This window comes from Oryctolagus cuniculus, chromosome 20 (genome assembly GCF_964237555.1).
Source record: "Oryctolagus cuniculus chromosome 20, mOryCun1.1, whole genome shotgun sequence".
Classification (NCBI taxonomy): Eukaryota; Metazoa; Chordata; class Mammalia; order Lagomorpha; family Leporidae; genus Oryctolagus; species Oryctolagus cuniculus.
The window spans coordinates 17,776,285-17,790,715 of record NC_091451.1 but is presented as its reverse complement, the minus strand read 5'-3'; the positions used below and the strand labels follow the sequence as shown (position 1 = coordinate 17,790,715).

General features: G+C 46.8%; 2 protein-coding genes across 26 annotated transcripts in view; one reads left to right on the top strand and one right to left on the bottom strand.

Annotated features, from left to right (window-relative positions):
* Positions 1-14,431, top strand: part of LOC108175891 (serine/threonine-protein kinase MARK2) — a 657,969-nt gene that overhangs the window by 139,185 nt on the left and 504,353 nt on the right. The gene's annotated exons all lie outside the window — the stretch shown is intronic.
* The window catches only part of SIPA1L1 (signal induced proliferation associated 1 like 1), a 429,087-nt gene that overhangs the window by 57,504 nt on the left and 357,152 nt on the right, over positions 1-14,431 (bottom strand). For all 20 annotated transcript variants that reach the window (XM_051826282.2, XM_051826275.2, XM_051826274.2 and 17 more), the window contains 3 exons: positions 9,056-9,629; positions 8,172-8,446; positions 2,067-2,336 (listed from right to left, as the gene is read on the bottom strand). In XM_051826282.2, coding sequence (XP_051682242.1) covers positions 2,067-2,336; positions 8,172-8,446; positions 9,056-9,629 — 1,119 coding nt within the window. The remainder of the gene's footprint in view (positions 1-2,066; positions 2,337-8,171; positions 8,447-9,055; positions 9,630-14,431) is intronic.

Below are 14,431 nucleotides of genomic sequence, written 5' to 3'. Positions count from 1 at the left end.
ACTCTAGATTTTCACAAAAGATGACCACCCATCTCATCACCACGTACTTCAAAATGAAGGTGACCCAGGGAACCCTAAAGTGCTGGGAATGCAGGCTGAGATCTCCCCAGGCACCCACGCCATCCATCTGAAGATGTAAATCTGAGTCCCAGGACTCAAAGAACACCTGAAACCAAGACGCGGGAGCAGGTGGGGAGAGGAGGTCGCCGGAGGCCCCAGTCCTGCTGTGTCATCTCTGGGTAAAGGCTGCTGCTCCATCGTACGGGGGGAGCCCTCGCACGTGTCCCCCCATCCCTCCAAGGCAGGCAGACACCAGTTTACACACAAGAAACCTCCCGAACTCCAGGAGCCTCACGCAGGAGAAACGGCCTTAGGCACGCCCCAGCACTGGGGGCTCCTTGCCTCTTTGGGTGAAGGTAAGCTCTGAGAGATATTTTCGCTTCTGGAGGTCAGCTGAAGTTTTTTCTGCTACAAGCTTTAGCTTTTGTGGCAGAAGTAGTTCAACATGGTATCAAACACATTCTGCCACTTCACTGTACAGACACTGCATGAAGGAGATGCCACGAACCGCTGCACTTGTGAAAGCACCCGGACTGCTCTGGAGGGAAAGAAAACAGCACCGAGGGGCAAAGTCTTCCTCGGAGCGAGCACGTGTCCTAGGTTCATCTTTCCAAACAGGGGCCAAGTCATGCGGTCCAGCTAGCACACACCTTGGAAGAGCCAAGTTTGGAATGTGTGGGACAAAGGACGTATTCAGAGATCTACTGGATGCTTTTCCTCCTCAAAAACAATGAAAGCAAGAAGAGTCCAGATGGGAACAGGGCTACTAGGGAAGAGGACTCTTTTACAGCGATAAAGAGTGATGCTCTGTAAATCAATCTCTAAAAGCTAATCAGGGATTCTAGGAAGACAAGTCTCTTTTGTCTGTTTGCTATCACTATACCATTTCTGAATGGCATCCTGTAGTCTGTAAAAGCTGCAGCTTTCTCTCCCCTACCGGGCCCCTGACGACTGGGGGATCACTTTCCTCAGCCCCCTGCTCTTCCTGGACCTGGTATCTGCAGCTCAGATGAGCCAGGAGTACATTCTAGCCTTTGCAAAGACTCATTCTCACTCCACCTCAGTTCTGGGAACAAAGCCTTCCTCCCACCCCACCCCGAACTCCACCAAGGTTTTGCACCAAGACATTGTGAGATGTGGTCAGGCTAACCACAGGTGACAGCACAGTGGACGGACAGAAGGAAGAAGTCGGTGTCTTCTAGCAGGTTTGCAAACTCCTTCCTTCATTCGCACACCTAATTCAAGATAACAGAATTTATAGTGCAATTATGTAAAAGTTCACAGCAACTTTTTATCCACATCCTTAAAGTACTTAATCCAGTGTTTTTTTAAGCCTAGCATCTATCCACAGTGCTAAGGGGGCCCTGTGGTCTGCTCTCCTTTGGGAGGGACTCTGCCATGACTCCCAGCTTAACAAGAAGCCTTGGTTTCTTAAGCCGCTAGACTCCTCCCCTTTTGCTGCTTATTTTACTCTGAACTGGATGTTTAGAACTAGCCCTTTGTGACGCCTTCTCCCCCCTCATTTCTTCTATTTACAGAGCAGTGGAAAATATTTGTGTTCTGCCAATTTTCCTTTCTCACAATTCCTATTAACAGAAGTGCCACGAACACAGAAAGTCAACCAAAAGCCTTCATTCTGTTGCGCCTCTCCTATCACTTGTCGCGGAATGATGAAGGCCATCAGAGGTAACGTGGTCACTGTCACCTGGACGTCTGCTGAGTTCCAGTTCCCCTGGCCACTACACGTGCAGTGCTCATGTCTGTTGATAATCACATAGGAGTTAAAGAACAGAGAAAAAGCACCATCACACAGAGCTGAATGCTTTGCTGGAACACACTGCGCTAACCTTTACAGCTTTGGGGTGCCAGGGCGCTTTGACAGGCTACCACAGCAATGCATGTCACTCGTAGTTCTTGGTTTCTAGCAAAATACAGAAAGGCTTAAAGGCAGCAGTGATAGGTCTGGTGTTACTTAAATACTTGGAGCACAGAGGAAGGCCACTCACCGCCTCTCCAGTGGGCGCCCGTCACTGGAGATGCTCCGAGGAATGTTGGCGGCTCTTTCTGGAGGAGGCATCTTGCCGTCTCCCTTCCCAGCATTCAGCCGTGGCGCCATGGGGCTCGGCACCTGTGCCGGGACCTGCGGGGCAGGCGGCCCCTTGCCCGCACCCCGCTGCCATTTGTTGTTGTTGCGGAAGGGGAACTTGAACTCGTAGGAAACACCGTCATTCACTTTGTACTCCATCACAGGCATGCGGAAGGTCTCAGAGCAGCTCCTACAGGGGCAGGCACAGAAGAACCATCAGCATAGCTGCTTCTTGTGTGTGGAACCCCCACTGAATCCCCTTAATGCTTAAAATGGGCCCAGAACCCCATCCTCTACTTCAAACTATCTTTTAGTCTTTGGGCCATGTAATTATTCTCCTTGCAAAAATCAGAAGCTTGGGATATAAAACACACCAGTCTTCTTTTACTTGATGCCAACTGTTGAGTCTGAAAACGTGGGGTCTCTACCTAAACAGAAAGGGACCATGGTCACTCTGGGGACACAGGGTCATACTGAGATGGAGAGAAAGCCACTAGAACCACAGGGCAGAGGAGCAGACCCCAGCACAGGTTCTGGGAGGAAAGAGGCCCGAGCCTTTGTACAACCTTCACTGTGAGTTACAACTGGAGGCCTGAAAGTGGGTAGTTTCAAATGCACTGGGATCCCAAGAGTCAAGAAAGTAAGCGGGGGAGGAATGCTGAATCCAAAGAGAGTCAAATTTAGCTCAGAAGGAGAGGGGACAAAAACCAATTATAGAAATACTGAAATTAACAAGTTCCTAGGGAACGAAGTATAATCTGAAAGACATTTTTTCTTTCCCCAAAGAAAGAATTGTCCCACAGCAGAGCCATCCCCAAGCAGTGAAATCACTGTGCACCACAATCTCAACCCCCCAACCTGCAGGAAGTCTGGAACCCATCTTGCATTCCTTTGACCCAAAAGACAAAGAGAGATGCTCTCAATTATTCACTTGATTGATAAACTAGTTACAGCATTAACTCAAACTATATTTGAATTTCATCACTAAGTGGGAAGTGATTTCCTTGCTTAAAGGAATTTCAAGGTCTGGAAAGCAGGAGAGATGTGGACATGGGAGGCTAACAGCACAATTGTGAAAGAGCCCTGTATCAGTCACTTTAGGGATAACATAAACAGAACAGAGACCAAGCCAGCACTGTGCAATAGAAACAGAAGGTAGGCTACAAATCTAAGTACGAAATTTCTAATCATCATATTAGAAGAGCAAAATGAACTCGGTGAAATAGTACAATTTAACTCAATATATCAAAAATGTTCTTAACATGCAATGAATATTGAGAAATTACTGACTTTACAGTTTCCTAAATATGATGTACATGTTAACACCGAGCTAAACCTCAGCCACCTACTATTTCTCCCTGCATCTTATGGTGAGAGTAACCACCTCCTGGCTTCCTGGTCTATTCTTATCTGCAAAATGCAAGAATGATACGGAGAATCAGGAAGTGGACAGTACACAGAAGAACGAAGATAAAACCTGGCTTTTAAGGCCATGCATAAACGTTCCTTGAAGAACTTTCGTCACAAGCAAGCTTTGGTGTTGTAGGGTGGTATCTAGGGATCCATGCACATGCTACCCTAGAGCAATGGGAGGCCAGCCTCATTTTGATCCCTAGCTAAAAAATGCTACACTACGGATCCCAGCTCTCATCTCACTTAAGGCTTTAACGACGTTCAAAACCCAATTAAAGAGCTGTGGTTAGGCAGGAATTACCATATCAAGGCTAAAAGTGACAAATGGTGACACTGAAACAAATTAACTGAAAACCAATTCCATTTTCTTACAGTTTTTTAGTCATTTTCCCAACTTCCGCTTTCCATTTTTTGTTTCTCATCACTCTCTACTTTTTTCTTACAACATGACGAAGCAGAGAGAAATGGCTGAGCGGAACGCCAAACACCAGACCCGAGTCAGGGGGGTTTTCTGCTGGAGCTTGGCTGCTTATCAGCTGTGTGATGAGGGCATGGGAGAGCACACAGCTCCTCTGAACCTACAGTCTTCCCAGAAAAAAGAGGTCTGAACTAGACGACTCCTAATAGCCCTTAAGTCTGCTTCTGCATTCAAATACTTGTTTTTAAAACGAAGTAAAAACTTCATGACCTGTTCTTATGTAAGAGGTAATTTGGTCTCTCTAGGCACCTTGTTGTTAGCCTGTAATGATCCTTGATTGCTTCCTTTAAAAACTGCAGGCTCAGGAGGGGCAGAGTTGTGGCACACCTCTGCTGGGTTCAAGTTCGGCTATTCCGTGCTTCTGACCCAGGTTCCTGCTAATATGCCTGAGAGGCAGTGGATGATGACCCAGGTACTCGGGGCCCTGACAAACACATGGGACACTCAGATGGAGTTCTTGTCTTCTGGCTTCTGCCTAGCCCAGCCCTGGCTGTTGCAGGAATTTGGAGAATGAACCAGCAGATAGAACATCCTTCTCTCTATATCACTCTGTCTTTCAAATAAATAAAACTTAAATAAATAAACAGAAAACAAAAACTTGCAGGCTCATGGCCCTCAGCAGAGCAGAAGTTCACCGCTCCCATGCAGTACCATCCAAACACCACAACTGAATCTGTTCCAGATAGTTTTCACCTCATCAAGACAGTGAATGAGACTCAGAGGTCACGTCTGCTGGTCATCTCGACGCCGCCTCCCGCAGAAGGGGCCACTCAGGGCAGGGTCCCAGTGAGGGCCACCAGGCTGCTCAATGCCCTCATCTCACTCTCAGATCCACTCTGTGGAAGGTCACAGGGCCTCTCCAAACTTCACTCCCTTCACTGCTTTAATGGACATGAAGTTGCCCAGAGGATTGAAAAAGAAAAATGCTCTCCTTATCCTTTCTTGTTTTCAAAAATCTTAGTTTGAAGCAAACCATAAGAGGGGTCTGTTTGTTTTACAAACAGGGTAAAGAGCTCTATCTTATGTTTGTTCTTTAAATATCATCTTTTAAAATGCTAAACTGGATTTTATGTTTAAAAAAAGAGCTAGTTTTTCTGAAACAAATGACTCTCCTACGTGGACATGCAAACCCATGGGGCTGCATTACATGCTGTGGCTGCGGAGCGGCCAGCCCGTGACCCTGAGAACCTGTGGCCGAGGGGCAGTCAGCCCCAGGGAGGCCTCCTCTGCCCCACGCTGGAGCTGCAGCAGCAGCTGACAAAGCAGTGCCTTGTCAGAGAACAGAGTAATTAAGTCTCCAGGAAAACAGCAGTGGGAGTGTGAAGTGCGGAGGAGAGGAAGAAATGACAGAAGAGCATTATCTTATTTTGTTGAAATTGTAAAAAGGTGTTACTGCTTCAGCTGCTCTCTCTGAAGTCACTCCCAGACGAAGGAGGGGGCACGCTGAGGAGCATCAGTGGTGCCGCTCCCCACCTGCTCGGAACAAGGTCAGTGCTTTGCACATGGAAACTGTAGGGAACAGGGCAGGGTGTGCTCAAGGCCTGGAGCTGTGCACAACCCTGACCCCGTCCTTGGCCTCATCCCAACTCCGACCCCCATGCCACCGGCAGCTGGCCAGTCGTGGGAGGCCCACATCAGTGCTGCACCACATACCCTCAGTGGCACTGCAGCCAGCCTGCGTGGGTTTGCAGGAGTCAGCGGTCTGCCTCCAAGGATGTCACACTGTAGCATGAAGTCCCTCACTGTGGGAATTACTTACACCACGGGAATCAGCAGGGTCTACAAGCACTGCCCACCCTAGTGCACGTGAAGGAGGGACTTGGGCGAGCAGACACAGCAGCACAGAGCTCAGACCCAAACTTGCCAGAAGACTTTCTGAGTCTGAGTAATAATACTACAACTGCCTAGTGTTGTTGGAAGGACCAAAGGCACTAATCCATATAATAGTGCTTTTTCCAGGACCTGGCACATTCAAGTCAACATAAACTTTGTTTTGTTTTGTTTTGTTTTAAAGGCAGAAATAGAGAAGGAGAGAGACAGAGAATCTTCCATCCTCTGGTTCACTTCCCAAATAGTTGTTAACAGTCAGAGCTGGGCCGATCTAAAGCCAGGAGCTTCCTCCGGGTCTCCCATGCGGGTGCAGGGGCCCAAGCCCCTGGGCCATATTCAGCAGCTCTCCCAGGCGCATTAGCAGGAAGCAGTCTAGGGCTGGAACTGGTGCCCATATGGGATGTGGCAACCTAGGCAGAGGCTTGACCTTCTACGCCACCATGCCAGCCCCAACATTAATTACTTCTAGCTGTAGCATGGGAGATAAACCTCGTCTAGTACACTGCTATAGACAAACCACCTCCTATGGTGGATCTGTCTGTCCAGGGCCAGGCCTTAGACCCATCTATCTAGTAACAACTGCCCACAATGTCAGTGTCAGCAATGGCACCTCTTCCTGTGCACACTCACGCCCATGTATTTCCCTTCACACATACCCCAACCCTGACTCCCCGTCTCAAACCCGGGAGCCTAGAAATGAGGGAAAGACTCTGAGCAGCCAAGGTAGCCTCATTTCTGACAGAGTCTCCTTGGACTCTAACGCTTCCCCGTGTGTCACTCAGGCTGACAGTTTACAAAGCGGGGTGTTCCTCCCCAGTCCCTAACCGCCTGTTCAGAGGCAGGCATTGTGGCACAGGTGGCTAAGCTGCCACTTGTGATGCTAGCATCCCATACGAGTACTGGCTAGAGTCCCGGCTGCTCCGCTTCTGATCCAGCTCCCTGCTCATGTGCCTGGGAAAGCAGAAGATGGCTCCAGTACTTGGGCCCCTGCCACCAACAGGGGAGACTCAGATGGAGTCCCCGGTTCCTGGCCTTGGTCTGACCCAGCCCTGGATGTTGTAGTCATTTGGGGAGTGAAACAGAAGAAGTAAGATACCGCTCTCTCTCTCTCACTGTCACTCTGCTTTTTGAATAAACAAATTAAAAAAATTTTTTTGAAGTAAGTATCTATTTTGGTTTCCAGGAAGACCAAGTCAGTCACATAAAAGACATTAGTTCTGAAAGCTATGAGACAAACGGTTTTGCTGTAATTCTGACACAGGTACACCATCGCTGACCATCATGGGTAAGCAGCATCCACACTATAGCTGTGAGTGAAGCCCGGCTCTAACACTTGATCGGGAGAATTAAAGTACATTTATGTTGTGATTCCTGTTTACTTTTTTAAAAGTGTACATATAACCCATTTATATTCCACCAACTGATAATCATACATCCACGAGAGCTCAGGGGCAGGACTGGTCATTTTTTTTTTTTTTAGAACTAAAGAATAATTAAGTCTTGGTTTAGGAGCCCTAAGAATTAATTGCCAGTGCTTAAGAGAAATCATTAAATTACTAGAAAACAAGAGAGTGCAGAAAAAAAAATTCCAGATCTTAAAATACTACCAAAAGTAGCAAGTGCATGCCCAAGGGAGAAGAGAATCAGTCAATTAAATCTGACCCATCAAGAACCACACCCAGAAACAGAGGAATGAAACTTCCAGCAGTGCTGTGGTGTGGTGGGCCATCAGAGGGCAGGGAGTTCCTGGGCTCCACCTTTGGGAAACACAGGTACCCAACTGCCCAAGCACCGCCAGCACCGGCACGTGCAGAGCCCAGTGCAGACAAAGCCCAGGCAGTCCCGTTCAGCTCTTTGGACTGCGAGGGCAGGGATGGAAACAACACTTTGAGCTGTGGACAGCAACTGGGTACAAACAGGACAGAGAGCACAGAATAGGAGTGTCATGGAACACACTAAGAAAATAAGCTGGCAGTTTGAGATGCTGATCATCTTGATGGTAAATGTTCAGTACTTCTCAGCTACTGGTGCAAGACAAGCTTAAGACAGGCATTAGCAGACTGCTGGATCTGTTAACAGCAACTCTGTAAATCCAGAGCCTGGGAATGGTCCCAGTTCATTCCTTCCAGCTGCTGCTGCCACATGCTGGGAAGGAGCTGTGTCATGACTCAGACTTTCCAAGGATGGAATTCCTGGCACTGCATATAATCTAATGCTCCTCTCAGCACTTTGCCCAGGAAAAGACGCCGTACATGATACACAAACCCTGTCCTCTAAGGCTCACAGGTGCCAACCCAGACCTACCTCCGCGGGGTGCAGTCATCGTGGGGAGGGATGATGACAACCTTCACCGTGACAGAGGTTCTCAGGAGATCGATCATTTGCTCATGGCTCAGAGTGGCCACGGCTACCTTGCAGATCTCTACCAGGCGGCTGCCCTGCCTCAGCCCTGCCTGCCAGGCATAGCCGTAGGGCTCCACGTCTGCCACGATGCCCTCGTAGTTGACGTGGAAGCCAAGCTGTCCTAGCCCATTTCTTCGCAGAGTCATCTCCACGGATTCGCAACCTTTTGAAACAAACTAGACAGGGAAATAAAAGAGACTGTGGTTTAATCCAGTAAGGCATTAAGTTGTGGACATGGGACTGGAAAAACACGCAAGCAAGGTTATTTCTGAACACTGCTGCCAGCTGCCCTCACTAGTTTCTATTCATTAGGCCAAGAGGAACACACTCACTGCGGCCAAGCAGCTCACTGGCTTCTCGGAAGCTACAAGGGAACCTCTGACAAAGACCTACAGGGAGCTGGCGGCGAAGAGAAACCGCTCTGCTACTCATTTCGCCCTTCAAAATTCAAGGCAGCACACACTGAGTCTAAAGAGTCTCCTCAATAGGGACACCAGATTGTCTGGAGTGCAACATCAGTCACCAAGGCAGTAGGATCAAGGCCCATGTAGAAGGGCTTCCCACACACACACACACACACACACATGCACGCACACACGCTCACAGTGTGTGGTCCTCCCCTACTTGTTTTGCCACACAGCTCCAGTGTGAGACCAACTCCGGGTTGCTTCACACCATCAGAGCAGCAAATAAAATAGCCCAGGTTCCAGGCACTTGGCTGTAGCTGCACTGAAAGCTTTATGAAAGGGAAACTGCACGTATGGAGGTGGGAGGGAAAGACTGACCTGCAACCTCTTGACAATCTCTTTGATATCCTCGCTGTTCATGAAGCTCTCTACGGAGATGCATTCTCCCCGCTCATAGAAGATTCTGAGGCTGGTGTCCGCTGACGTCCACCCTATCACATCCCTGCAGGAACAGTTGAAAACCACGCTCTTGGTCTCCTGCTCAATGAGCACGATGAACTCGTTGGAGATTCCTAGCAGGCAGTCTATTTCCATGGCCGTGTTGTAGTCTTTGGCCCGGACGGCCCACACAATGGCTCCCATACTACTGAGCTCAGCTCCTGGGTATGGCTTAGACTTTTCTTTTTTCTTAGAGGCCAGAGAGATGAATGGGAACTTGCCAGAAGGGTCGATAGGAGTGTTGGTGACATTCTTTTCTGCCAGATCTTTCAGGTATTCCTGACGTGTCCGAGTGGCCATGGCTCGAAATTTTTCTGATTTATGAGCAGCATTTTCCGCATTAATCACTTTGGCCAAGAGGAAGTCCCTGAACACATTTGACTTAGGGAAGGTGACTCCTTTAGGGATGGGAGGCCCAAAGGAAGGCACATCTCTGGATCTGGTGACAGCCACACTGAGAGTCAAAGCAGAGAGAGAAAGGTGTGTCATTTCTCAGTCTCACCACATGCCAACAAAATGCACTATCAGAGAGACAAAGACAAAGCCCAGAGGCAAAATAGCTGCTCATTTTCCTGCAAGAAACAATACATGTTTCTACTCCATATGAACATCCTTTTTCATTCAACCACTTAGGATTTATAGAACAGAAAACTTGTTTTAGGCAAAAAAGTCTAAAACATCAAAAAGCTTAAAAGTACAAACTTCCTTTCCTTTGAAAGGAAATTAACCATTAAAAAATTACCACTATATTTCCATAGAGACATTTTGAATACTCATACCTACTGACTGTTTCCAAGGTGGAGGGAGGGAGGGGGAGGGCCCATTATAATGATATAACCTTTCAGAACCAAGCACATTTTGTAAGAACATAAATGTGTTCTCCATTTTAGATACAATGAGTTGTATGGATTATAATGAAAATATGGATTATAATGATGGATTATAATGAAAATATCTGAAGATGCAGCATATGAAAGAAATGGGGTTAAACTTTTAAAGAACTTATTTGTTGATTTACGTGCAAGGCATTATGCAGAACAAAAATGTAACTTTCAAATGAAATTTGGAATGAGCAATAAAATGATTATGATATTTTTATAATTAAAATTTGGTATTTGATTCATACAATGAACCTGTACGAAAAATACATATTTTCCTTCTCTATTTTTTAAAGCAAGATTAATACAAGAAAATCTATTCTAATCGCTCCTTCTTAAGATTGCTGAAAATGGGCCTAAGAAAAGGTCCACATGAACATGTGAAATAAACTGTTTTTAATCTTAAAGGAAAAAAAATAGAGTTTCTCCTAAAAAATGACAGCAACAGAAGTTCAATGAAAACGAAGAGGTTGGGAGTTTTGTATCACACTGCAAGATCTCATGTGATGACCTCAGCAAAGTCGGAGATGGCTGGAAGTGATGCCTGCACAAGAAATGGCCTCTTTCCAGATTATCTAAAAGTGAGTCAATTATGCAACTGTACTAAGTCTTGGAGAGGTAATATAAAGACCTGCTTCTTCTGACCTTCCAGAACAGAACAGCCAAAATGGGACAGTGAATTTTTTCATCATTAAGTTCAAGAGCTCTGTTTTAGGTTTTCTTCACTTTAGAAAAGGTTTTACTCTAAGATACTGAGTGATTATTTCTTGTGAAAATTCAGAGAAACAAAATCAGCAACCTCAGGATGCACGTTTTATTCCTGGTGAGTGGGAAAGTGATAACTGTCAGAAGATGTCCCGGAATGGCCAATCTGCTGGTTTCCACAAGTTTGCTTAGGAAGAATAAAACTATTTTGTTCATTTCAGGATAAAGGAGTGGCAAGCGACGTTCCATTTTGTAACTGGAGAAGAGAAATCACTGAAATCTCCGGACGCATCGTGGCCTAATTATACCAGTATTAGGAAGGCAAATTTTCTTTTCTATTGTGAACTGTCTTGTGTGAACGCTGACAGCTGCATAAATTTAATTTGATCACGCTATTTTCTTTTTTTAGTCAAGCAGAAGATGCTGAACTCCAGATTAGCTAGATTTCCTATGAGAAATCCTGTGAGGATCTAGAAATATTTAATATCTTTCATCTTAAAACCAGCAATTTCTTGTCTTTCTAATTTCGCTCAGATCATTATTTGTTCTCAGGAAGCAGCTGTGAGCTTATTTTAACTGTGGAGAGGGAAACGCTTAGCAGGGGGTGTGACTATGAGCACCATCCATCCCCTTGCCCGGGACACTCTGACTTTTTAGAGAGCTATTTAGTAACTGATAGGACTTCGAACATAGACTGAAGACCCACCAATAATTAGCAGTCTCCAGAGTGAGCTGCAGGCCAAGAACTGATCCTTAACATGTAATTATCAATGACTCACCGCAGCGGGAGGTAAATGACACAGACACTGACACCAGCTTAGCACCATGGGAATCAGAGTCCTTGCAGAGGGAGGAGACGAGGACGACCATACCCCAGGATGCTCTTTCCAAATCACGCGTTTCGTTTTGGAGAAATCTAACCTCCAAGGTTTCTACAAGGTTATTAATTTAGATGCCCCCAATTGTCAATTCTTGATAAGAAGGTCTGGTTTAAGCCAGACAGAATATTTTGTCTAAGTAAGAAAGTAAGCCTGTCTAGAATTTTAGTTTTTTGTATGTACACATACATATATATATGTGTGCCTTGAAGATAGATTAATTTAAAAACCTGTTCTTGCTATTTTTTTATTTATTTGCAAGTCAGAGTTACACAGAGAGGAGAGGCAGAGAGAGAGAGATCTTCCATCCACTGATTTACTCCCCAACTGATCCAAAGCCAGGAGCCAGGAGCTTCTTCCGGGTCTCCCACGTGGGTGCAGGGCCCAAAGACTTGGGCCATCTTCTACTGCTTTCCCAGGCCACAGCAGAGAGCTGAATTGGAAGTGGAGCAGCCGGGACTCAAACCAGCACCCATACGGGATGCTGGAGCTTCAGGCCAGGGTATTAACCCGCAGCACCACAGCGCCAGCCCCAGTGTTCTTGCTATTTTTAAGAGCAGACTCCAGAGGCCGGCAATGTGGTGTAGTAGGCTAAACCTTGGCCTGCGGCGCCGGCATCCCATATGTGTGCCAGTTCCTGTCTTGGCTGCTCCACTTCTGATCTAGCTCTCTGCCTGCAGCCTGGGAAAGCAGTCAAAGATGCCCCAGTTGCTTGGATCTCTGCTTGGTGTGGGAAACCTGTAAAAACCTCCTGGCTTCTGACTTCGGGTTGGCTCTGCTCCAGCCATTGTGGCCATTTGGGGAGTAAACCAGTGGATGGAAGACCTTTCTGTCTGCCTGTAACTCTACCTCTCAAAATCTTTAGAAAAAAGAAAAAAGCAGACTCCAGGGTTAGTTAGCTGGGTGGCTAAGATGCTTGTTTCCCACAGTGCCTGAGCTACAGCTCCTGCCTCTGGCTTCCTGCTAATGCAGACCCTCGGAGGCAGCAGTGATGCCTCAAGCAACTGGGTCCTTGCCATCCACACTAGAGATCAGGACTGTTTTCCTGGCTTCTGGCTTCTGGTTTCAGCCCAGCCCAGCCATGGACACCGTGAGCTTTTAGTGAGTGAACCAGCAGATGCAAGATCCCTGTTTCTACCTGTTCCTCTGTCTCTGCCTTTCCAAAAAGTGAATCCAAAAAAAAAAAAAAAAAAAAAAAAAAAAAGGATTCCAAAGGGCTTCTGATTTTCTGATTGACCGCACTTAGGTTAGCCTGCTTTGCAACACTGTATTTCTTAAAAATAATATATTCTTGGGGCCAGCGCCATAGTTCACTTTGTTAATCCTCCGTCTGTGGAGCCGGCATCGTCTGCGACACCGGCATCCCATATGGGCACCAGATTCTGTCCCGGTTGCTCCTCTTCCAGTCCAGCTCTCTGCTGTGGCCCGGGAGGGCAGTAGAGGATGGGCCAGGTGCTTGGACCACTGCACTGGCATGGGAGAACAGGAGGAAGCACCTGGTTCCTGGCTTCGGATCGGCGCAGCGCACCGGCTGTGGCAGCCATTTGAGGGGTGAACCAATGGAAGAAAGACCTTTCTCTCTCTCTCTCTCTCACCGTCTTAACTCTATTTGTCAAATAAAACAAAATAATATATTCTTTAAGACGATGGCCATGCCTTATTTATCCACCAATACTGAGAATTAGGATACTCTATGCTAGAAGGCTATCGAGATGAGAGACAGAGGGAGAAGAGACAGACACACAGATCAGAGACTGCAACAGATGTAGAAAATTAGCGTTGGAAGAGAATTTGGAGAATTCAATGCTCCTCAAATTCTTTCAATAAAATCTTGAGTTTCATCTTAAAATTCACGTCGCAGGGTGGGCATTTGGCATAGCAGTTAAGCACTGCTTGGGATGCCTGCACACCATATGCGAGTGTCTGGGTTCCACTCCCAGCCCCCTCCCGATTCTGGCTTCTGAGTAGTGTGCACACTGGGTGAGGCAGCAGTGACGGCTCAAGTAGTTGGGTCTCTGTCACCCACTCCCACTCTGGACAGGGACCAAGTTTCAGCTTCCACCTGGTCTGGGCTCAGCCACTGCAGACATGTGGGGAAGGAACCAGATGACAGGAGCTGTTTCTCAAAAATTAAATAAATAAAAATAAAAAATAAATAAAATGAAAAAAAATTTCATCTTGATTTTGTGTTCTACCAAGGAACATCTGTGTTCATTTTTAACTCAAAAAACACATTTTCTCTCTAAAATCTCTGAGTACAACTGAGGGACGAGAAAGGTTTCTGTCTGCTCTGTGGGTTGAAGTGTCTCCAAACCTCCATGGGAACAGCTGGTACAAATTCCTCACTTCCCCAGGAAGCAGATGCAGAGACGAGAAACGATTCGCAGGGCCTGTCAGGGAGAGCAGGATTGGAATGCAAGTGTCTGGACAGCGACACAGCACTCCATGGTAAGACAACTCTCACTCCTTCTGGAGGGAGGTCTTAGAATCTCCCCATCCTGCAGTGCTTGCAGAACCAGACCATCCCTGAGTCACATAGCCTGGGACCACCATGCTGCTGCCTCCAGTGGATCTGGGCCAGGTAACCACCTGCCGGGGTCACAGGCTTTGATGAAGGTTTGCATCATCTCACAGTGTCTGAGGACCCCTCTTAGGTACAAAATCCACATTGCTCACGTCCTTCATATAAAATGACACAGTATTTGCATATAACCCAGGCACAGGTACTTCACAAGGTTTGTGGAGAATGCAGTTAAAAGAGCAGTTTATTTTGCTGCAAAAATTTCTTGCACATG